Here is a 24,181-nt window from a genome sequence, read left to right as displayed (position 1 = left end):
ATCCAAGCATCCTACTGCTTAACATCCCATCAGGTTGAAGGTACAAAGTCCTCTTCCCACACAGGTCAACAGCAACAGGAAAACACACAGGAGCACAGTGCCAGAAGAGAAGCTAGGTCATGGGTATCACTGTTTCCTTTTCGATGTGGAGTAGGTCAGGATTTCTTTCCCTCACTGGCTCTGCCTTTTTTGGGAGCTTAGAGGTGTTATTCTGCTTTTAAGCTAGGGGATCTGCATCAAACGGGTTTGTAGGCGTCTGATTAAACCTTAATGAGGTGGTTATTGTGTATGAAATGTCCGTTAAGTCTTGAGTCCCTTCTAGTCTTCTCTTAGATGCTTTAAAAAAGGCTGTTATAAAGGACAGGTACACTTCCACATGCTTGGTTTCCCAAAGGAGCTGTTGTTTTTTTGCTTTGGCTTTTGGCATCTAGTGTGGGAAGAGGTAGGCCTTATAAAGAAGAGTTGACCTTGCAAGCAGATCAGAACTATCCTAGAGCTTGGGACGACTTTACTAAACCCCAGCAAATTAAAAAAATACCCCACTAGCTAATCCTCAAACATACTTATGGCTCTTCTATGCACAGCCCTCTCTTGTTTGTGAAACTGATTGCTACCCATGACTGGGCCCCCTCTTGTTTGGGGACTGCCTCTTACAATTTGGAATGTATCTCCAACATACATCTTCTAGATGTCATATCAGTACAGGTTCCTTCATATACCAATAAGGGCTTTTACATGAGCTCATGCAGAAAGATTCCAAATTACTCTACTAATGATTTACAGTTATTATGCGAATGAGCAGTCAAAAAAAAGAGTTTGCATGGTGGCAGTCCAAGCAAATTGCTGCATATCGCGAGCCTGTAGCTGTTTCACTGCATGGCATTTTGCAATTACCCATCCTGTATCATACATTGTTTATTAACCTTCCCATTCTTAAGATCTCATTTACTACTGAAATGTGGCTGACTCTCAGGTGGACCATGGCAGATGTTGAACAATACAGAGCATCAACAGTGAAATTTTGCTGTGCCATGTCCAAATGAAACCACAGGAGAATTAAGATATGCTGTGGGTAATCACTCAGGCTGGATTTTGTTCAGGACAGCCAGGTTAATGTCTGCACTCTTGAAAAAAATGCCATGGGAATTTTAATGACTCTGAGTGATTGGAGCCTTTGTTTTATGGCACGTCAAAAATGGCAGCTCTAAAAACACTCTGCTTGAGCACTGTTTTAGTGCTGACTCAGAAGAGCTTCCAATAACATGATTCACTAGCATCTGGCTCAGGGGCAGGCACAGCCTTCTTCGACTTATGAGGTTAAGGTAAAAGTGTGTATGAGGGGAAAATAAGGTGGAATGAAAGGGAGGGAAAGTCTATAGCAAGGGAAATGGAAGGAAAGAAGGTGTTAAGAGGCATGTTAGTGGGGGACCAAGCCAGTGGAAGTCAGCAGGCTAAAGAGGAATTCATATTTTTCTAGACTGTGCATTAGAGGTGTCCATGGCCTGATCTAGATCTGCTGAGCCCTAGCGCTGGTGGCCTCTCGGGTGCCAGTGCGCTCCACTGGAATCTTGGGGATCTCCCAGAAACTGGGAGATGGGACTGGATGGCGACAGCACAGCTCTGTGCTCCCTCCCTTGTCTCCAGTGGTCCTGATAGCAGTGTTGATTTGCATGTCAGGCAAAGCACTGCTTGAGAAAAAAAAAAACCCTCCGAGTGTGGCGGTGTCAGCGCTCGCTGTTGTTCGACAGTGTAAAATTAAATTAATAAAGCCCCCAACACAGGAAAACATAACAGGAAATTAATGGCCTTTACTGTCGCTCTGATGCAGTCATTTGCAACCCTGCTTTCCGCACCAAAGACTTCATAAATGCAAGCAGTTTCTCTAAACAAGCATAGTTAGGGCTGCATGCAATGTAATTTTTTGCGTTTCTTCTGTCCTTTGGAGCTAATAAAAGCCACTCTTTTTTATGTGCTCACCAAAAGGGATGCTGCCAAGAAGTAGCTCCCCAACAAATGGGCTTAGGAAGATGAGAGGAGGGAGTTAAGTCATGCCAAAGATACTAAGAACATCTTCTGCCCCGGCAGAGGGAACAGCATAGCTCCTGGTGCCCCGCTTTCCTGTGGCACCAGCTCTCCCTCAGGGCTTTGCACTAAAGGCAGTGTTGTGGAGACCACAACAGCATAAATCAGGATAACCCTTCTGATAACTTTCAGGATGTGTATGTAAATCAGTATAACCACTGAATGCAAGAGACTTACAGATTTACACTAACTAGAGGATCTGCCCCCCTGCGCAATAGTGCTGCTTGTTGCTTCACCAACATAAAGCGAGTGTATTGGGTCTTGGAGGCAGCTGCATTTCTATCTGGCTAACAGTCAAGCCTAATAGTGCTAGTAAGAGAGATTGGACCCACACTCTGTCCCTCATTACAATGGTATAAATCCCCAGTGCCTCTTCTGAAGTAAGGGAATTGTTGTGGATTTGCAACAAGCTGACTGAGAGCAGAATACATCCACTCACCTCCAGCGTACCCAAAGGTCACAAAGCTGCAGTGACTGCTTGCGCAGAAGCCACCAGTGTTGACTACCCAGGCTAACACGCCTCATCTGCACATGGTGTACACACATCTGAGGCAGCTGCTTGCAGCCTAACACCTGGAAAGGCCCTTACTGGTGTATTCAGTAGGGCCGGATGTGCTGATTATTACTATCTAATGCACAAACTTAAGTCTGTGCAGGCTTAGTTTCCCAGATACTCTGGGCCAAATTTGCCATTGTGCACTTAGATGCTGTAGTAAATACCTATGATTTTCATATGCATACACACACTCACTGCCTTAAATGCACATTTGCATGCTCCCATGATAATCCAAGACAGATCTGAGTACACACTTCATTACACATTTGCACACACAATTCATTTAATTTACATTCTCATTGAGCATTGCCATTTTCCTCATGTAAGCCCTGCATTAAAGCTGCACTGTCCATGCCTGCTCCATCTGAGGTACTCTGTCGTACACATCCCCTGCGTTAAAAGCACTGCAGCCTCCCAGCTGTCAGGCACTGGCACACATCTCACTCTTCCTCAGTCAGGGACGCTCACTTCCCTGCATGAGCAGCCTTCCTTGCTCACCGATTCCTCTTCTGAGCTATACCCTCATTTCAAAACATAAAATCCCTTTGTTTCTCAGCCTTTCTTCTCTGAGCCTGAGCATGTAAGTAACAAATACACACAGTTTATGTGTCGCTGACACACTTAAATTACAGAGACACATGGACCAACACAGTGTCATCAATTTGCATACTCAGATTCAGGCTTGTGGATTCCCTTGAGGCAAACGTACACAGGAATGTGAACAACTGCAGAGTTCACAAAGGTTGATACACTTCCTTGAGGTGATATTCATCCAGCACTCATGTCCCACTATCCCTATTTCTGCAGCATACTGTACATAACCTGAACTTGTACCCGTGTAGATCCCTGATAACATTCCTTCTCTATGCACTGCTGAACGTTGCCGGGCCCTGCCATGCTCTGCCATCTCTATCATGCACTCACTTGGGATCCTTTCCATCTGAATCTGAGGTTCATCTTTCTCCCCCCCTGACAATTCTTGCAACACTACTACGTGCTGAAATACAGAACTGACCCGTCTAGAAATGCCGCCTTCTTTGACGCTGCCCCAAAGGCTGCAAAAACTCTTCTGGAAGGAAATGTAAACCAAATTTTACAGCCTTCCTTTTCTGAGCCCTACTAAGTAGGGCAAGAAAGTTAGAGAGGTGAAAAGATTACCAGACTAGAGCTGCCAGTCTTTGCCCTTGTCCCTGCTGTGGCGAGTACAGTATTAGTTTAATAATCATTGAGGATGCAAACAGAGTCTCTAGCCAGACTGGATCAGCTTGTGCAGACCAGGACACCAGTACGAGATGCTTGTGACCATGTGAAAATGTGTGATCCGCTCCCTCAGCCGAGGTCTTTGTCCTTGATCTCTCCCTTGGTTGGGGGTCAGCTCAGACACGGATGCAGGAGGTCTGCTGTTCTCAGCAGGAGCTCAATGCCAGGGCTTGAAGACCAGGTCTGATAGTGCTGGGCTCCTTCCTGGACCTGCGCCGAATGCAGCGTGAGGGTCTGCGCAGGGCTGGCTGCTGTGAATGACAAGCACTGGCTATCGATCGCGTTCTGAACTCGGCCCAGCCGATAGAAGGTAATTAATGACTCCATTTGCCTCAGTACCGAGGAGAACAATTGAGTTTGAAACTGCAACAACTGGCAGTGCGGGGAAAGGCCCCCCGGGACATCCAGGAAGGCTGCCTGACAGGCCTGGGCTGTGCGGGGACATGGGAACACATCAGAGGGGGGCGAAAAGAGAAGGGAAATCGGATAAAGGGAAAGAGCAGTCTTAACACAAAGGGTGACTTGGGAAAGGGCAGCACACGTAGCCACGAGTGCCCAGAGAGTGGGACAGGGCTGCTCTGGGTTAAGAACCCAGGCAGGGATGATGACAAAAGCAGGCTGCAGGAGAGGACAGAGTCGCCTTGCTGGTGCAGAGGGATGGCATTTCAGCAGCCGGCTCAGCACCGCTGTGTTAGACAGATGCGTTTCCCTCGGAGGCTTTGACAATTAGATGGGTTCTGCTGTGTCACCTGGCTGGCAGTTCTCATGCCAGTCACATTCGCTTTTATTATGACTGTGATTTTTATTGGTAGTGCTGCAAGGCCCCAGCTGGGATCAGGGCCCCACAAGGCAGCAGGGAGACACATCATGGGGGTGGTAATAGCCCTTGCCCCAAAAGAGAACAGTATCTCCATGTTTGTGTGCTAGCTGCACGGCTTCTCATGACATTCCTACATGTTTCTGTGCCACAAAGGTCTTCCTATGTCAGCAATACTTCTGAATTATTTGTTGAGATGGCCCTCTCCCACCCTGAGCAAGGGTGCTCTCTGTCATCTGTAGCCAGGGAAGTAACTGTATTACGTTGCTTTCTGCTACTTGTACATGATGGTGTCTTTGTGGCTTCCAGACCTGGGAACGTCTCTGTTTTGGAGCTATTTAATGGGCATATTCCCTGTGTCAGATGTAGTTAAGGTTGTTCCTGTGTTGTCTGGCACAGCGTTTCCTTGTTATCTGTCAGGATACTTCTGTGACACCCGTGGAGCATTTCTGTGTCTTGTGTCGAAGGTTTACGCTGAACACTGGCTGTGCGCGTTCCCTCGGCAGCCCCTCGGGAGGAGAGATGTTTCCTGTCACATGTGCAAGGCCAGTCCTGATCACACTGACAGCAACTGTGTGCTCTTGTGAGGGACACAGTGACCGAGGCCATGGTTCACCTCTCAAGCTGTTCATTAAGAGCCTTCTGATTTAAGAGGGAGGTGTCCCTGTGTCACAGTACCACAGAGTTTCCCTCACCGGTAAAAAGGGAACTGGGAAAGGTGATGATGCTTCGTGATGGTACAGCTAGCACAGCTACCTAGGTGGCATCCCCAGACTCATCCTGCAGCTGAAGCCTTGCTTCACTACAGCACCTATTCCAAAAGCTGCTTTCTTGGCAAATCCCCATCCCTTAAGCTTTTACTCCTAGCACTGTTTTTCATCAGTTGAAGTGACTGGTGCCCACCACAGTGCCATTCCTCATGGGATCTGCTAGTCTTTCCCAACGCAAATTTTCCCCATGACCCCTCCCTTCACTTTCACGCACAGCCCTCTGATGGACCCTGTCTCTTCCCCAAAGTCCTCTCTGCTCCTTACTGCCACCTTTGCTCATATCCATGCAAGTTGTCAGCTCCCATACTTTGGGTATTACGATATTTGAGGCTTCTCCTGATAGTCCAGCTCACAGAGTCGTATGTTTAGATGAGAATTGCAACTTTGATCTAAATCCACATGTAAGTGTCTGTCCCTTGCAGTTTCAGGGAAAAAATGAAAATGCATCCTCTATAGGTTTTGACACCAGAAAACAAACACAGGGGATTTACGATCCTTTGGTTTTAAAGAAAATATAATGGTCTGTGACTGTGAATGTCTCAGTGTTAGTAACACAAGACATATAAATCTGTCTTTCAGGATCATCTCTGTGAAACTTTCTCCACTTTATAAGTAAAATCCATATGCACAGCTCATATTACTGCTCTGTGAAGTTTGGGATTTGTGTACCCTACCATTATGAAGTCCAATAGTACTGCAAGCTGTTTAGACAAGGTCTACCTCGAGGTAGCCTACAGGCTTCTGTCAAAAGTTTCTTATCTTTTGTAGATTTTAAAGCCTAGGCCATGGCAGAGTGCCCCTCCTGCCCCGTATACAGAATTCCCACCTAAACTAAAGCATTGCCTTTCTCCTTACAACTCCTCCACCTCTCCCTATCTATTTGCTTGCTTTGATCATTCTGATTCCTTATCTAACCCCGCTCTTTCCCTTTCTCCTCCCTTCATCCTGTTCTTTCATTTCCCACTGACTATACACTGTCCTTTCTTATCAGCTGGTCCTGAGTTTCCCAAATACACATATGCACTTAGGTGCATGCACACACACACACGCACACACACACGCTGACACAAATAAATAAATAAATAAAAAGGTCAGTGAGCAGAGCAGCAATAACCCCTAAAACAGTACTATCAGAGGGACATGATTGATCAATTGAATTCCATAGCGGCTGAAAAATGTGGGATTAAGCAGTGTATTATACGCACAATGAGTTGAGGCATGATGTTCATTTCAAGTTCATTTCGCCAGCCCTCTGCCACCAGATCAGGCAATCAATAGGGGCAGCAGATATCATATATCACCTCTCTCCGTGCTAGGGAGAGAGCACCATAATCTCTCGCAAATTTAGAGTGACAGATTTGTCAAGATCTGAAGGGCCCCTGAATAAATGGAGGAAAAGTGACTCCTACAGTGACTTGGGAAAGCTATGGTTTCAGCTTCTTCACACAAAGGCATGGCTTGTGCACACATGGGAGACACGCGTGCACAGGGCTCTGCAGGCAGACAGGAATTGCAGATATATTTGCATGTATGCACTAATCTGTGTAACCACCGTACTCACTAAGGGTAAAATCTGGTTTAATGACAACCTATGGAAGTTTTACCGAATACGTGAACACCCATCCAGTTACACCAAACACCACGCATAGCATAGGGATGCCATCCTTGAAAATCAAATATAGCCCAAACCAGCTGCCACAGACAAACAGCTGCTCAGGCGTGTACAGTGATGCAGAATCTAAAGAATACCAGAATAATGATCTACTGCAAAAATACCCACGTGTATTAGCATCATGGTGTGCGGAGTCATGCACATTGATTGACACATGTGGAAAAATCCTTAAAGACAAACAGCTTCACAGGCTGCAGACAGGTTGAGACAAGCACTGATACAGAAACACACTTTTTTTTTCTCTGAGCCTGGACCCAGGAGTTTTGTGCCAGCCTTCTGCAGGGAGGACCAGAGAGAAGTGCCTACTGGAATTGGGAGCATAAGCCTCGAGCCACCCCCTGCAGTAACAGCGCAGTCCATCTAAACCACAAAAACTGCACTGACACACAGAGTGTGCAGTCCACCAAGCCTGGTCTTTGCTTTGTTTTCTCTTAGTTAAATCTGTCATCAACTCCAGCTTTCAGGAATTTGAGAATTTTCCTAAGCCTGAGGAGAGGAGAAAATGCCAGGGATCAGCACCAGTAAACAGTCCTGCTCTGGCTAGGGGTGGAAAAGAAAGAGAGAAGGGGCTGCTTGAGGGAAGGCTGCTGGCTGGGACAAATCAATATGTAATATTTTCTATGGTCTTGCAAGTGGTACTGTACTACGTTACTGTATATAATGTACTATTGATTATATCATATCGTATAATCACCTATAAACGGATATATCTCATAGCCAGAAGGCAGCAGGCTCAGTTATAACGCTGGGCCACCAGTTGGGCATTAACTGTGCCAGGAAAATACCCATCTTGGCACCATCCACAAGCTAAAAGATGAAGCAGCAGAGTGGCATGATTCTGGCCATTGCATAGTGAATGCCACCCCAGGCTTCTGGGAGCATCATCTGCCCATGAGCCCCTCGCAATCTCATGGAGGAGGGAAATGGTCTATACAGATCCCGCAACCACTTCTTGACAGACAGCAAGTTTTTGAGATTCACAGACTGGAAGCCACTAAGAAAGGCTGAAGTATGAGGAATAATAGTGAAAAAGCAGGAAGGTAATTGCAGCGCAAGAGGGAGAACCCGATCCTAGGTTAGACAAGGTGATAAGACAGTCAGACTTGTGCCTGATGAAACACAGTAGGTGGAGATTCAGCATGGAGGGTATGGAGGTATATCAGCATGGATGAGACAGAGGATTATAACCAGTCTCACCAAAGTTAGGCTGAGAGATGACAGCAGAAAGATACTCAGCACAGTTGGAGAAGATTATAATGAGCAGACTTGCCTCAGATGAGATGAGGGATTATGACAAAGGAAGATTCACTTCAGCTGGGACAGGAGGTTATAACAGACAGACTCACCTTGGATGTGACAGATGCTAATAGCAGGAGACTCACTTCAGATAAAAAGGGGTTATAACTGAGATAAATGCACCTCATTTGAGTTGGGGAAAAGCAGGGGAAAAAACCAAAACAAAACCAGGTGGGTGGTAAGGTGGTTTATCACAGGGAAAGATTCACTTTGGATGGGGCAGGGCATTTATAATGGACTCACCTCGGAGGGGATGAGTGGGCTGTAAGAGATGTGGGATAGCACAACAGAGATGGAGACACCTGGAATGGGGCAGGAGGCACTGCAGTGAGACTGGACTGTGTCAGAGGGCTGTTGCAGGGACAGAGGTGCACTTCTGGTGATGCTTCTACCAGAAAAAAGGCTTTTTTCCTAGTAAGAACACAGGAATACCAGTTCCCACTGTGTAGGACTAGGTTTTGTAATACAGTAATTCATTTTGGATAGGAGGGGGGACTGACAGAGGCAAAGACTCATCTCATTTTGGAGGGAGTTTTATAACAGAGATATGGGTCATGATAAATCATGAGCTACATGTGGGAGAACGGGACAGAGATCATAACAGAAACCAACGTATGTTGGATGGGACAGACGCTCCACTGGGAGAGACTTGTCTCTGGTGAAACATGGAGTCAGAAACAGGATCGTTGCTGTTATCTGAGGGCGATGAAAGACTCATCTGGGGTACCAGAGGACAAGATCAGATGAGAAGGAAATTATAACAGAGATATAACTTCTGTTGGGACCAGGGAGCTACAACAGAGACTGACTCCCTTCCAAGCTGTAAGAGAGCCCTTTCTCCATTCCAGGCTTCCTCAGCCCTCTCCAGTACAGGTCCATCCTCAGCACTCCGGTTTCTCTGTGAGCTCACTCTCCAGTAGCCTTCTAGCGATGCTAATTGCTGTGCTTTGCTCCCATTTTATGCTCAGCAATGGAGATTTGGCAATTTTTAACACTGAAAATCAGCGGAACCGAAACTCATCTCTGAGCCGAACACCATTCTCCACAGCTGCACTCATCCTGGGCAGAAGAGTCCCACAGAGCCTGTGGGAGCAGCCCGGCTGCTCCAGCCTACAGGAGGGGGCTTCCCTCGGGTCCCCGCAGCCTCCCCTTCCCACAGGAGTGACACAGCTCCCTAGGTGGAGGTGGAGGGCCCTGCTCTTTCCCACTCTGTGCTTGTCCCACATCCCTTGCTGATCCGAGCCAGGGTGGTGCTAACTCCCTGTTTTCTCTGTCTGTGCCCTGCAGATGTATCCGAGGGCTCAGTTCCCAACGGAGATTCCCAGAGCAGCGTGGACAGTTTGCGGAAGCACCTTCGTGGCGACACTTTCACCCAGCAGCAGCTGGAAGCTTTAGATCGAGTTTTTGAGCGTCCTTCTTACCCTGACGTCTTTCAAACATCAGAGCACATCAAATCTGAGCAGGTGAGGGCCCAGCCTGGTAATGGGGACCCACAGGCACCCATAGGATGATGGCAGGGAGATTTCTTCACCAAAATCACTCTCCCCCTCTTCACCCCTTGTTCTCACACTGCCCTGTTATTGCACATACATCACATTTACATTTTACAGCACTTTCTAGTTGTAATATCACTGTGCTGATGCACATGTATACATGAGCTCTACCTCCTCTTATGAACTTGCCTTATACGTGCGTACTGTGCTCTCCCTAAATCCCCATGTCTGTCTTTCCATCTGCACACATACCTGCAGGTATGCAAGCATATTCTTGCCAAGAACATGCAAACAGTGCCATGCATGTTCACCACCACACAGAACTGCACGGAGACTCCTGCACTCTCAGATCACGCCAGTGACCAGTGAGCCACAGGGTCGGGCTTTAACAGAGCATTTTCCTTCATGACCCAAAGCTGAGACTTGACTCCCATCTCCAACCTAGTTTTCCACACTGCTCTGCCCCCTTTTCCCTTACTCCCCCAGCCTTTTATCCCAAAAGCTGTTTGTCTTAATAAAATGAAAATCAAAAGTCTTTTTAAACCGCCCCAAGCCATAAACCAACAAAGGAAGAGAAGGAGAGGCTGGCTGTGGACTCCCTTCATCCCAGAGTCCCTGGGTTTATTACAATGAATAACCTTTATTTACTTTCATTAGACTATTAAGCACCAGCACAGTCATTTTTCCCCCTGAAACTCTGAGCAGGGCCCATAAAGCAAATCCGAAGCCTAATTGAGTTCATTTTAATTTCTCTCCGATCACAGCGAATTACTCTGGTGATAAATCAGGGGGCAGGCTCACCCCCAGTAGAAGGCCTAATTTGCAGCTAATTACAAAACTGATTTCTACAGGAAGATCAATACGAGAAGGAATTGGAAATGACTAGGCAGTCCTAGCCAAGCAGCGACAGGGGCGGGGAGGGGGCAGCGTGTGGGGAGCCCACTGGAGGAGGGGGAGATGTGGGGAGGGGGTTGGGGAAGCGCATGGAAAAAAACGGAGCAGAAAGAGCAGAAAATCAGTTTTAATTTAACGTAATATTAATCAGAGCAACTTTTCCTGCTGTTTTGTAGCCTTCCTGGTTTCTCCAGCTCCCGCGTCTGGTCTGGAGGCTGTCACAATAAAAAGGCAATTACCAGAGCCTTTCGGACAGGACACCCTTTCAGATTCAATGGTTCTCCCCCTCCCACCCTTCTGTTAGCCATGTGGCTCCCCCCTCCCCAATTTCATACACCAATGCACAGAGTGACAGAGGCAGGGGATGAGGCTTCTTTGTTTGTTTTTAAAGAGCTAGGACAGAGGTAACAGCGGAGGGGAGGCAGACAACTCAGCAGAGAGCCTGGCTACAGCAGGCCAACACTGGCTGCCTCCTACAGCCTGCCTGTCCCGGTCATGTCATTGCAGTCCTCTGCCCCAGCTGTCCTTGTCACCAGGGCAAACACCTCCTGCCTCCGCTCGGCCAAGAGGAGGGGACATGGATTTCCCCTTTCTTTTTCCCTCGGCTGGCACAGGTGGCCATCCCCATAGCACTGAACGAAGGCTCAGTCATACCACAGATAATGGGCCAGATCCCTCACCCCTCTTCCCCTTCACAGTGGCACACAGGCGAGTGGGATAGTTCATCCTAGGAACCCCCCCGCAACCCTCTTGTCACTTCATCCTCTCCATTTCCTCCTCCTCCTCCTCCTCTTCCATCTGTGCAGGGGTTTGCATCTCTCCTCTTCCTCCCCCCCATCTGTACACTCTTCCCTTTCTCCCGGTGCATCAATAGCGAGCTGTCTTTCTCCTCTCTTCCCCAGGGTAATGAGTACTCCCTCCCAGCTCTGACCCCTGGTCTCGATGAAGTCAAATCAAGTCTATCCACCTCTGCTAACCCAGACCTGGGGACAAATGTGTCAGGACCCCAGACGTACCCTGTGGTGACCGGTAAGCTGCCTGACCAAACAGCAGAACCAAGCTTTTTATTTATTTCCCTCATCACCATTAGCTTCTGCTTTTTCTGCTAATGCAAGATATTCCTCTGTGGCAAATATGGAAAGAGACAGAAAGACTGTGGAGGACATCAGGGCTCAAGAGAAGCTTGAAATTCAGGATATTGGCAGTTTTGGGTACACCTAGAGGTTCCCAGGTGTGACTCAAAGACAGGCAAACCCAGGCATGAATTGGGAACTTGTGTGCCCAGATGGGGCTTAGGATGGATGTTGGTGCAGGACAGATATGTCCAGATACACACTGTGATTTTTTCCTTTGTGTCTGAGAACAAGAGGGTCATGGCTTACCCATGATCTGCACTTGCTTTTCTCAGGGAGAAACAATAATTTAAGTTTTATTCAGCCCTGGCATTTGGAAGGGGCATTTGCAAACTAAATACCGAGGTCTGCTGAACTGTGACTGCTAAACTCCCTCTTCCTTAAGCCCATGAGTCTCTAACAGCAGCTGGCAAAAGAAATTTGTTCACAGCCTTCCCCCTTCCCTCATGTGTGGGCACATTAAACTCAGGTGTGTCTGGGAGAGTAGGAATTGAGAGCAAGTGCATGACAGCAGAGGAATTGGGATGCACAGAAGTAGGAGGCAATTTCTGCAGCAGCTGCTCCACAGAAACTTCCTCTTCGCTGGTGGCATGTGCAGTACCTGAGTGGCACAGGGTTGTCCTGGGGCTGTGGGACACACCGTCCTGATACTAGTGTTAGACTGCCTGCCCTGTGCGTGCCTAGAGCCATAAGGAGATATTCTGGTGCCACAGCCCTTCTTCTTAGGCTTTAATTGCCACTGGTCCCCACTCACACAGCTACCATAGATTTGCACATCTCCTGGGTAGCTAAAGCAGCTGGCAAGGCCCGAGTGATTCACCCCTTTTTGGTCTATCTTCCTTTCCTTACCACTGCTGTGGCCCCTCTAGAAACCTCGCAGTGTAAACTGAGAAATAACTCATGACAAAAGAGGTGCAAGTCCTAAGTTAGCAAGGGAAGGAGCTGTTGCCTCTTGGCCAAAAAGCTGTTCTCTGATGGCACAGAATCAAGAGGACTGGAGTCTGTGTCTCAACTTTTTCTTGCAGAAGCCCCAGCTGATAGCCCCTGAAGTCAAAGCAGCCTATGGCTGAGGCAGGCAGCCGTTGCTTGTTCAGCAAACACTGAGCAAAGGCATATTGTTGCATGCAGCTTTTGGCTACCAGGAACTTTGGGACCAGGCAGGATTAGTAACAGTTACTCCAAATACAGAGGAGATACAGGTCTGCAAAATATCACAGAGAACCATGGGGAGGCAAACTGTATAGTTAGGGAGTGTCTAGAAAGTGTGACATCCCCAGACTTTTTTCACGGCTTTTACTGCTGTCAGGCTTGATCCAGAATCCTTGTAGCCATGCAGTTTCTTAGCTAACCAGAAGAAAATGGCTCAGCTGTGGCAAAATTGTTCCACCTTTCTTTGTATTTGCATATGCAAGACAAAACTCAGCTGGTGTCCATCTACCATTTAGCAGATCTACATCTCTTTACAGGAAATACTTTCCTGTCTTTGGGGTGTAAAGCCAGTAGGAGAGCAGTACTCTCCTTCCTTCATGGAAGGAAGATCCCCATAGCTGGATGTAAAGGTGAAGCACCTAAAATCAGAGTTTAAGATTCAAAAGGGTCATTAAAATAATTCTTCTTAGTCCTTCTGCCTAAGTGAAGATGGTGCATTCCAGCCTGTTAATATGAGTGCAGAATTCCCAAAGGCTGGAGACACTGTACAAGCTTTGTACATGACTCTCGCAAGGGGACAGCAGGAGACAGATTTGGCCTCACAGAAGAGGCTGTGGGCGGAGGCAGAAAATCTTCTTCATGTCCCCCCCACCCTGTGCCATCCCCACTCTGTTCCCTGCAACACTCTCAGCTCGAGAACATCCCCATCTGATCCATCTGGATCCAAGAGTGAGAAAAGTTCATTTCAGACCCAGCTTGACATTCCCAGGTGGCAACTTAGCACTAACATCTCAATCTGTATGCGACATTTCAATCAGTGCAGAGTAACAAAAGCAGAACTATTAGCGTTGGGAGCTGTTCACTGGTGGTAATGATGGGGAAACTCAGAAACTGGAAATGAAAAGGGAAAAAAAACCCTCAACACCCTGAAAGACAGCAGGGGAAGAGGGGCGGAGAATTTTTCCTCTACACTTAGGCCAGGATCCAATGTTTGGATTAATGGTGCCATTACCCAAGAAAGGACTTCAGATAATGCTCATTCTTAAAATGTTTTTGCTGGCAATTAAATGGTTGCAGTTATTGATCTTCATTGATCTGATGTCCTCAATTTGCATAATCTATTAAAGATGAATGATTCATGATATGTTTGCTATGGGGCTGGGCAATGCTTTCAGGAAGGACCAGAGAGGTGAGGAACTCAGTGCTGCCTCCTGATCTACCCCAGCCAGGAAATTAAGGAAGAGGCTGGGAGCATGCAGATTTCTTTGGTATCACCCAGATCCCTCTCCCAAGAAGGGATATTGGAGTAATAGTGAGCACTGAATTGCTGGCTGCCTGGTTTGCTGCTGTAATGTCATCTTTGAAATGCCTTTCTGCTCTTGTCCCAGGGCAGTCCGTGCACCCAGGTGATATCTGAAACAAATGTGAAACACACCCACGCGTGCAGGCTACAAACTCTGTGTGCAGTCACTTCAGGATATAAGATTTAGCTTCCAAGAAAGTCTTCCCAGCTCAGTCTTCCCAGACAGAAAAAAGTATCTCTAGCTCTTTCCACACCAGAGCTGTCTGGCACTGGATTATTGCCCTTTCTGAAGACTTCAGAAAAAGTCCTCTCTCTGGCTCATGACTAGCTTTCCTCAGCAAGCTCTCTCAGCTCACACTGTTCTGAGAATACACCCCTCCAAAAGCCATCAAACCCTCAACAATGTGTAACTACCTAAAATCTTGGAATGTAGTGAGATAGTTAAGTACAGATGTTGCTGGAGTCCCTTTTATCTGTCTATAAGCTTCCCAGAATTGAAGAGCTAGAAATGCTGCAAAACAGGCAGCCACCTCCCCAATGTGCAGGAACGCCATCCCCAAAGTCTTGGGCATCTATTCAAAGACACAGCTTAGCACCACAGTTACATACAGCACAGCCTTGCCTAGTACTGCCAGTATCAAACACTCCCTTTCAGACACTTATTCTAACGCATCTTAGATCATCCATTTATTACTGGCAAATTACTCGCAAGAACATTTGTTTACTATGGAGCAGACAGGTCACCCTTATTTCTCTCCGCTAAGTATCTGCAAGGAATTTCCATGAACAAACTGACACTTAGGGGCTAGCTGGCTATGAAAAGTGCTCCCACTGTCCTTCATATAGAACAGACAATGTAGAAATTTTCAAATTCCTTGTGAAGTATCAGAGAAAGTTCTTAAGAGCTGCTTGAGAATACCACCTAACCTCTTCCTTCACACACAGGCCAGTGGGCCAGCTACATCTTGCCTTGATGTTGCATGGCCATCATAGCTAGACTGGCATAGATCCCTGACAATTTCTTGGACAGTATCTTTGGACACCAGTCAGATTTCCTAGAAGCAAAGATCCAAGCTTGAACATACCAAGATAAGGCAAGTACATGCAGTTGAACACCAAGACAAGAATTCTGTTGTTGAGAGGTTCTACTTCAGTTATTTCTATTGAAGGCAGACAGCCCAGGCAGATGAGTATAAATCTGTACAGGGCTAAGTAAACACAGAAAACCTCAATAGCTTTCTTTTATTCAGTAGTTTCTACAGATCTTTGAGTTTGGAAGGTACTCAATTGCCAACACCTGAGAGATGAGCAGAGGAGAACCTCAAGATTTTGGCACTAGCAACAGCAGTACTTTAAAAGCACAAGGTTGTTCACAGAAGCCTTGAGTCCTTTGAGAAGAAGGGTCAAAATTCTTCTTTAAGCACCATCAGAAGTCACATCTTTTGGAACAGGCATGCATGAAGAAGTGAGATGTCTTAAAATCAGGTTCTGAGTTCTGGGGGCTTAAATTAATAGTTTGGAAGCAGAGTCCTTTCCAACTCAATTATCTAGCCAGGAAGCTACCCAACAGAGAGGCAGCACTATGGGAAATAAAACGTAATGGACTTTTCATGTATAGCTTGAAACTTGCTTATTAATAGACTACTAAAGGGGAGGATTTACCTACTAGAGGAATTCTAAAATTACAGCAAAGGTAAAGAAAAACTTCCTTTAATTGAATCCCAGCAGTTTTAACTAAATAGACCTTGTTTGCCAGCCTGCTACAATCAGTGAGATCTACAAAGAAAAGGTAAAAGACAAGCCCAAGAAAAATGGGGCAAAAAAAGCACTTCAGGAACTTCTACTGTTGACTGAAATGGGAGTATGTGTCCCCCTCTCTTTCTGTGAGGAGGTTTCTGAGTGCTTCTGTGCTATGGTTAGCACCTATTAACAGGAATAGGTAGCTTTTAAAATCATCACTACCCACCAAAACAGCTACCACGTCCTGTGTAGAAAATGTTTCCTTCTCTCTGGGAAATAAATTTTTCCCTAAAGCAACAAGTATCATCTAGGGTGAGAAATCCTGATGACAACTCACGATGTGTCAAACTAAGGCACCAAAAAAGCACAAACCCCATCGATCTCACTTTCCTCCAGACCTAGTCTATGTGGCATGGGGTCAGATTTTTTTTCAGTTTAAGTTAATTTTTAAATTCATACATGAATGTATGCAAAAAAAATTTAGAATTACTGACATAAAGGCTACTTGCTGTGTCTGAAAGACATACGAAAATATTACTTAAGCAGCATCTGATTTCTAGGAAAGTTTTCAAGAAAGTTGTGATGCTAAGCACAGAGAAATCACTGGCTAGACACCTGGATCCAAAGTTTTTCTGAAATGATAAACAATCTTTTGAGAACTTTAGCCTCCTGCAAGGTGAAAAGATATTACTTCCTTTGCTTCAGCTTAGTGAGTGAACTGAAGAGAATTTTGCTCAGTACAATAACCAGGTCATTTAAAACTAAGAAACAAACTAGGATTTGAAAAAGCAGAAACATTTGTTTTCCTCTGTCAGTGAGTGAATTAAGCTTGGTGTGAAAGGATGAGATCTATTAGTTCTAAAACTGGGTTCTGAAATCAGTTCAAATTCCTTCTTTTATATATCCTTTCTTTTATTTAATAAGTCATTTTTGATGCAAAACCCACTTAGAAAAGCTTGCTTTTTCTGTTCTAGTATATTTAGGAAGTCAGGGAACTTGTGGTCATTTTATTTAATTAGCATGAATAATTACAAATACTGTTTTTAATTTAATTCTAATTTCCATCCAAATATAACTTGACACAGATCACAAGTAAAAAGTTAATGATCTAATAAAATAATAATATGGACTCATCGTTCACTATTTTCTCATATAATAATATGTAAAGACAAATGATATTAAACAACATAATTGCTTAAATAAATGTGTACAGATGCAGTTCATCTACTTAGCAAAAATTGAAATAACCGCGTTTAGTGTAAATTTTGTATTTGTCAAAATATTTGTTACCACCCATAAAATTCAACCTTTTAGAAAACAGCCTCATAGTGCAAATGCAAAACAAGTTGATCTAGCTTGCTGTTTAAAACCATGATTAAAACTGACCATTACATTCAGCTGTACTTACATCATTACGCTGAGAGGGGGAGCATTTCCTTCCCCTTTTCCTTGTTTGTACTGGTGAAAATTTCCTGTCTTGCTCCAATCTACTTTAGCCTCTGACAGCAGCAAGCAATGGCCCTGGTCAGGGCTTGACTGAGCTGACTTAAGAAAACCTCTTTAACAAACTGCTAGGGGCCCCAATTGGCTTTGGTGATGGCAAATCCTGCAGATGCAGACCCGCACTCTGCGGCACAGCATCGCAGCTGCAGCCACCAGCAGACAGGCAGCCAGTTGGGCACATCTCTGGATGCCCCAATGCCCTGAAAATGGAATATGATAATCATTCATGAGGCTGCTACAAGCTTGTTACTACCCTGCCTCATCAAAATGAAGAGGTATTTTCTGTGAGCAAGCCTCTCCTCTAAGATGAGGAATCAGCAAAAGCAGAAGTCCACAGGACCTCCAAATTTCATCAACTGCTTCCCGTCCCTAAGAAGAGATAATATCTTCTTATCTAGTCAAGGAATTTGGAAAGGCAAAAGGTGTTACTGCTCTTCTCCAGGACCAAATGGCTGAGGGTGATAGATGGTCAGATGGAACATACAGGAATAGCCAGGGGGAAAGGAATCACTTAAACTATTTCCATGCATCCAATGGAAGTTTCACTGACAGTAACTTTATGATGCTGAAGAAGGTGGTTTGTGGGCTTGAAAGGCATATTGAAGTGAGGAACCCAGAAATGGATGGGCCCGAGAGAAATAAAGTCTTCACCTTCCTTAAATTAGCATTTAAGTGAACAATAGCAGTGAATGACAATGTCATGTAATGACAATAGCAGTGAACTGGCATTGCCACTCCGATTTCCCTCAACAAGGGGACAACATTGAAGGCTGCCATACTCTCTGCTGCTGGATAAAAAGGGACTTTTTTAGAGAAAGTAATTACATCATCTTCCCAACAATGCAGTTTTTGCCTTTTCTTTGAGGCTAAATGAAGGATCCAGTAAGTATGGCTATGATGAAAATTTTTGTGATGTAGATATTTGTGCATTGACAGCAAAGACTGTGCTTTATATCTGAGTTAAGCAGCACCTGTCAGCAGGTGTTAATAACTTTTAATGTCCATCAGCTGTACTGGATTTAACCAGGCCAGCTGCTTGTACAGTTGAAATTACCCACTGCAGTCTTTCAGAGAAACGGAAAGCTTATGGCAATCTTTGGCCCTTCTTTGCAGGTTTAGGATTGCTGTGGGCTACTGAGGAAGATCTATCCTATCTTATGATCAGTAGAGTATCATTGTGATGAAACCTTGGAAGTACCTATAATGAGGACTGTGTGAAAAGCTAACACGTTCTAATTACATTTCCCAGCATATATTTCAAAAGCGTCTTGTTTAAGAGGTAACATTTAAGTCCCAACCACCAAGGAATAAGCATAGGCTACACTTTAAGGGAGGAAGTAATTGCCCAGCCTGATAGGCTGGGACTCAAGAATGGGGACAACAGTATGAACTCCACTGAACTTCTCTGTTTGTCAAGTGCACTAGTTGCACATTTCCGCCCCCACCCCCAAGACTTTAAAGCACATCTTCCTTCATCAGCTCCATCTGCAAACAAATGTACTTAGAGCCACATGAAGTTGACTTCAGTGGAGTTCTCAAGTGATTAACACTAACAGTACTCAACTAGCTTCAAAGAGTAAGTTCAGATCACAGGTCTACTGGAAGCTCTGTACGAGGACTATAAAACTTTTTCTCTCCAAAGTAATGTACGGAGTTAGCAGGTCAGTTTACTTGGAGAGCAGAAATTAGATCAGACACAAAATCTAGATTTGTAAAATTCAGTTTTATAAAAAATGGGGCAAATAGATTTCAAAACTTGACATCAGTGATGTCACAACAGTTTTGACTCTCAGGGGAAAGCAATCCAAGGTTGTTTCTTTAAACATGTATTTCAACAACCCACATGTAAAACATTGAGCTAAGAGCATGGATGGATCTGTGCAGAAACAAAAAATAAACCTGAACACACAAGGCTAGTTCTCCAGTCAGCAGGAATACAAAGAGAAGACAAGAAAGGTACAATGAGAAACAGATTAGTCTTTGCACACTTTTCAGTTGTTCTAGCAAGGGTCTATTATGATCACAGAGGAGGGAAAAAACCCAGGATGACCTTTATCTTCAGTGCAACTTGCATAATGCTCTTGCAAAAGAAAAGCTAGAAAACCAAGAAATGAAAGACAAAGCGGTTCTTCTGACATGACAGAAAGCAAAAGTGAAAGATACGCTGTGTCAGTCCAGTCTGGTCTTTTGCATGACTTCTAGAATTTGAGGCAAGATTCTTACGTGGGATAAAGTGATGTGATTCCACTAGCTGTAGTGTAAACTCACCAGTGTATGAATGCTGAGGAGCCAGTCCCATTCTGTTTGCCACAATGAAACTTTTCTAAGGAATGGAGAATGTCAACATGGAAAAAAATGTTTCAATGGTGAGTACAAGTGTAGGATTCAAAACACCTGAGATAAGGTTCAGCTTTGGCTCAGGGTTCCTACACGAACTTGGGTACACCTTCTCTGGGCTCAGTTCCTCACAGATAAAACAGTCATCCCTCAGGAATGCTGTAAGGATATGTGTTCTAAAGAGTGAGGCACTGGGGTCATACAAATACTTGATAGAGACCCCAGGAAAAGATGAAGAACGCTAAACATTGTCAAGATGGTGAGCAGTGTTGTTAAGTGGCTGTGTACAAGGCATGCCTTATGCAGGGATGTGCCATCTTGATCTTCTTTGTTTACTGAAAAGAAGAGGAGCACTGGATGCAGGTAGCTTATCCTCCAGGAAGCCAGCAATGAAAAACAAGCAGCTTATCTGGTCCTGCAAACCCCCCTGCTTCCCTTCCCTTCAGCAGCAGAGAGCACAATAAAAGCTGAGACGAGTCTCTGTAGGAACCCAAAGCTGTGAATCTTCCTCTCACCCTGTCTGGCCAAAATCCCTTCATTCGCAGGGGGAATTTAGGCCAGAGATCACCAGTTCTAGCTCTCCGCCAGAATAACAGAGGAGAGGGTTAGAAAGGAAGAAAAACAGCCATAACTCAGCAAGTACAGTCAGAAAGAGAGGAGTAGGAGATGCACAAAATAAGTAGTCCTCTGCTATGTTTCCAGCTACATCCCCACCCTGCTGACCCTTTCAGATTTCCCCCACCATGACATTCGGTGGCATTTTTTTGTCACTTATAAAGAAGGATATCATTTGGCATTTAGAAGAAGAAAGGAGCCTGGGACAGGAACAGATTGCTGCTGCTTTGGAAAGGGATTGCAAACTCATTCCACCCCCCATTTGATTACACGTCCTTATTCCAGCCTTAGGAATCAGACACTGATGGATACCTTGGGGTTCACTGATGCAGCCTTACTGAGGGACACCCCCCAAGACACAGACAAGCCAGTACAGCACAGCTCCACAGCTTGCTGGCACTAGCAGGACTTGGGATAGGAAAGGGCAAGTTCTCTGTCACAAATACGAAAGAATTAGAGAATGGAGAAAATCAGAAGTGAAAACAAAAAAGGTGCAGCTGAAGTTTGAGGTGGTTAAAATGAAAAATGGGACTGTGCCATTCACAGGTGGATAGATAGATCAATCAATTGATCTTGTCTACACTGACACACTTTGGAGCTATAATTCACTGCTGGGGCAATTATTCCAGCATAGTAGCGGCAGGAGTTATATCAGAGACAGAATTCAGGTACTTTTAGTCAGGGGAGAGTTGGACAACAAAGGAGTAAAAAGTGGTAAATGCCATCCACCGGTAAAGATACATGGGATGTAAGTTATGTCTGTGCAGTTGCAGAGCATAGAGGGAAAGATAGACAGATAAATAAATAGACACATAAAAGTCTGAGTTTTGGTTGTGCAGTCATTTGCTGTCTGACCTTATCCTTGCCTCCTCTCCACTACTCTTAGAGGGAAGAGTGTTTAGCATTATTATGTCCCAGTCTCTTTGCCATGTTACTGCTGACTTCTTTATCCCCCGTACTGAGTAAGTAGTGCTGCCTCTGGAAGGTGCGAGGAATTTTTCTTCATAAGCCTTGATGTGTTCAAGAGAGGGCTGGGCTCATCTCTGCTGTGAGTCTGACAGGGGCTTTAACAGCCTCACAACACCAGGACAAATAGCTCCTGGTCCCTTAACCCTTCTCAGCTTTGCAAGGCAAGGCCTAGCACTGTTGTTCCCATTGCAAGGGCTTTAGACAGTCTTTCAGGCTGAAATCCTCTCCGTGGTGGCTGGGCAGAGCGGAAATCCAGGGGCTGGATCAGATTGGCCTAATGCTACAGCAGCTTAAGCAGTCTGTTTTACCAGAGATTATGGTTTCACTTACACAGAGTGCCTGAAAAATGCTGCGGTTTAGGAAGGATTATGGCTGAAAATTCCATGCTTTAAAAGAGAAATAAAGCAGGGGAGGGACTAGGAAACCCAACGTGCATGGGGGCTGTGCAAACAGGATTAACCTCTGCCCATAGCACCTCTTGCTTCTGCCCACCCACGCTTCCCGTGTCCATCTTCTTCTCTTCCCTTTCCTCCCCAGTGGCTCCCCACACCTGCTTTCTCTTTCAGCTCTTGGAGAGCTGAAAAAGGAGTATGGAAAATGCCCAGGACCAAAGTGTCGCTAGTTTATTTAGGTATGACTGTCAAATGACTTCCTTGAAAAATGTATCACTTCACTTGCAGCCCCTGAAAGCCAGGGGTACTTTTGGCCCTCTGCCTGCAGATAGATCTGTTCATCCAAATTATCTAGTATCAACATTATTTGGATAAAGGCTTCAGCACTCCCAGACTGCTGGTGGTGACTCTGCCTGTCTGGCCTGAAGATAAATCTGTGCAATCCTTGCCATCTGATGACAGAGGATGCAGCAGAAAAATAGCTTTGGGGTTCTCCATCTACAGAGTCTGGCACTGGCAAGCGAAGGCTCACTGGTAGGATTGTAGGATAGTATATAGTTGTAAAAAGCAGAAGCTGGGCACTGATATGCTGCCTACTCTAGTGCCTTTAATTAACTGTGCAACAAGAACCAGATACTCCAGCTTCTATTCCCCATATCCTCCACAAAAGGTCCTTGCCAAACAGAGCTTCCTATAGCAAAAAGGGAGAAGAAATTACCATCCTCAGCATACCAGAGACTTCACATAAGTAAACTAAATAAAGAGGAACTGTACACCTTTTGGCCAGCACTGATCCTTCCCCATCAACTGAACCATGAACATATGTCTTTGCTGCAAAGGAGTCTCAGTGATCAGAGAACTTTGCTGGCCATCCAGGTTAGAGGTATTTGGAGGAGAACACAGATGGCAAACTATCATTTTTGCCAGGTAGCAAACCTTTAGGAAACAAATGCCTCAGGATAAACAGCGTTCACAGATAGAAACTGCCCAGCCCTTTATTGTCTAGGAGAGCACTGCAGCTCGCAATAAGGTGCCTAGAGTTAATTAAGCCACTTCTACATTAACAAAGTCAGATTTATGGCCTAATTATATGTCACATTTATATTTATCTTTATAAATCAAAACCACCAGAACTAACTTATTTCATAGGCCATTGGCAACACTTGCCATCACGGCAGAGAGATGGCTTTCATTTATTGGCTTTAATTTGTTTACCTGAGGGTGGATGGTTTTCTAGATGATTTGGATCAGATCTGATCACATCATCCATACTTCACTTTCAGGTGTTCAAGTATAGGACTCTATTATGGCTGACCCAACAACAGCGGGTGTTCTGGAGTACCCATGCTTTAGGTCACAGGGTTCTCCAATTCCCAAACCTCTTACTTGGCAGACAAGTTAGGAGCATTTGCAAAGCTGTATCTATTGTGCCTATGCAAATCTGCACATCAGAAAGGGAGGTCCAATGCAAACAATGAAAATGAGATCTTTTCTAAGTCCCCCACATTTCTTTTCCCCCATTATATCTCTCTGTCAAGGTATCTGGCAACACTATACTCTGGGATCAGAGTCAGTACTGACTGCTTTTATGGTTAAAGCTCCAAAGTGTGCCACTGTGAACAAGATCAATTGATTGAATATCTGTCTATCCACCCATTAATTGCGCAGCCCCATTTTTATTTTAACCACCTCAAACTTAAGCTACAACTTTTTTGTCAAAGTTTTTATGGAGTTTGGCTTGAGAAGCTTTAGCCATTACACCAAGCATCTATAGATGCTCATAGCAACGCTGCTCTTGTGGGAAAGATTATCTTGTGTTTGAAGAGACAAAGTGGTATAATTCCCTGGGCCAAACTGTGTTAAGCGTAGCATCTTCATGCACCCTCAGCCAGTGAGTGAAAGCAGCAGGAAAGGGAGCACAGAAGCTTCAGAGCACTCTTCTCCTTCCCAACCCTATGCTTTTTCCTGTCCTTCCTCTCCTGCATGTTCCCTCCCTCACCTCTCCTTTTCCTGCATCCCATTCCTCCCATCTGCCACTGCACACCATTCTCCTAATCCCCTGCTGCCCCTGCAGAGGCACCCCTGCAGTCAGAGCCTAGCCCCTGGGTGCAGATGCTGCTGTTGTCTCAGCACTGGCTCCTCTGATCTACTCCTAACCTTTTTATTTTTATTTTTATTTTGGTTTTTAAATTAATTTCCC

At 45.2% G+C, this 24,181-nt stretch overlaps 1 protein-coding gene across 4 annotated transcripts in view; it reads left to right on the top strand.

The window, feature by feature from the left end:
• The window catches only part of PAX2 (paired box 2), an 84,722-nt gene that overhangs the window by 48,775 nt on the left and 11,766 nt on the right, over positions 1–24,181 (top strand). For all 4 annotated transcript variants that reach the window (XM_075025906.1, XM_075025909.1, XM_075025908.1 and 1 more), the window contains exons 6-7: positions 9,741–9,916; positions 11,743–11,869. In XM_075025906.1, the coding sequence (XP_074882007.1) occupies positions 9,741–9,916; positions 11,743–11,869 (303 nt within the window). The remainder of the gene's footprint in view (positions 1–9,740; positions 9,917–11,742; positions 11,870–24,181) is intronic.

The sequence above is a fragment of the Buteo buteo genome, chromosome 4, assembly GCF_964188355.1.
Source record: "Buteo buteo chromosome 4, bButBut1.hap1.1, whole genome shotgun sequence".
In the NCBI taxonomy this organism is placed as follows: domain Eukaryota; kingdom Metazoa; phylum Chordata; class Aves; order Accipitriformes; family Accipitridae; genus Buteo; species Buteo buteo.
This window is presented reverse-complemented; position numbering and strand designations above follow the sequence as displayed.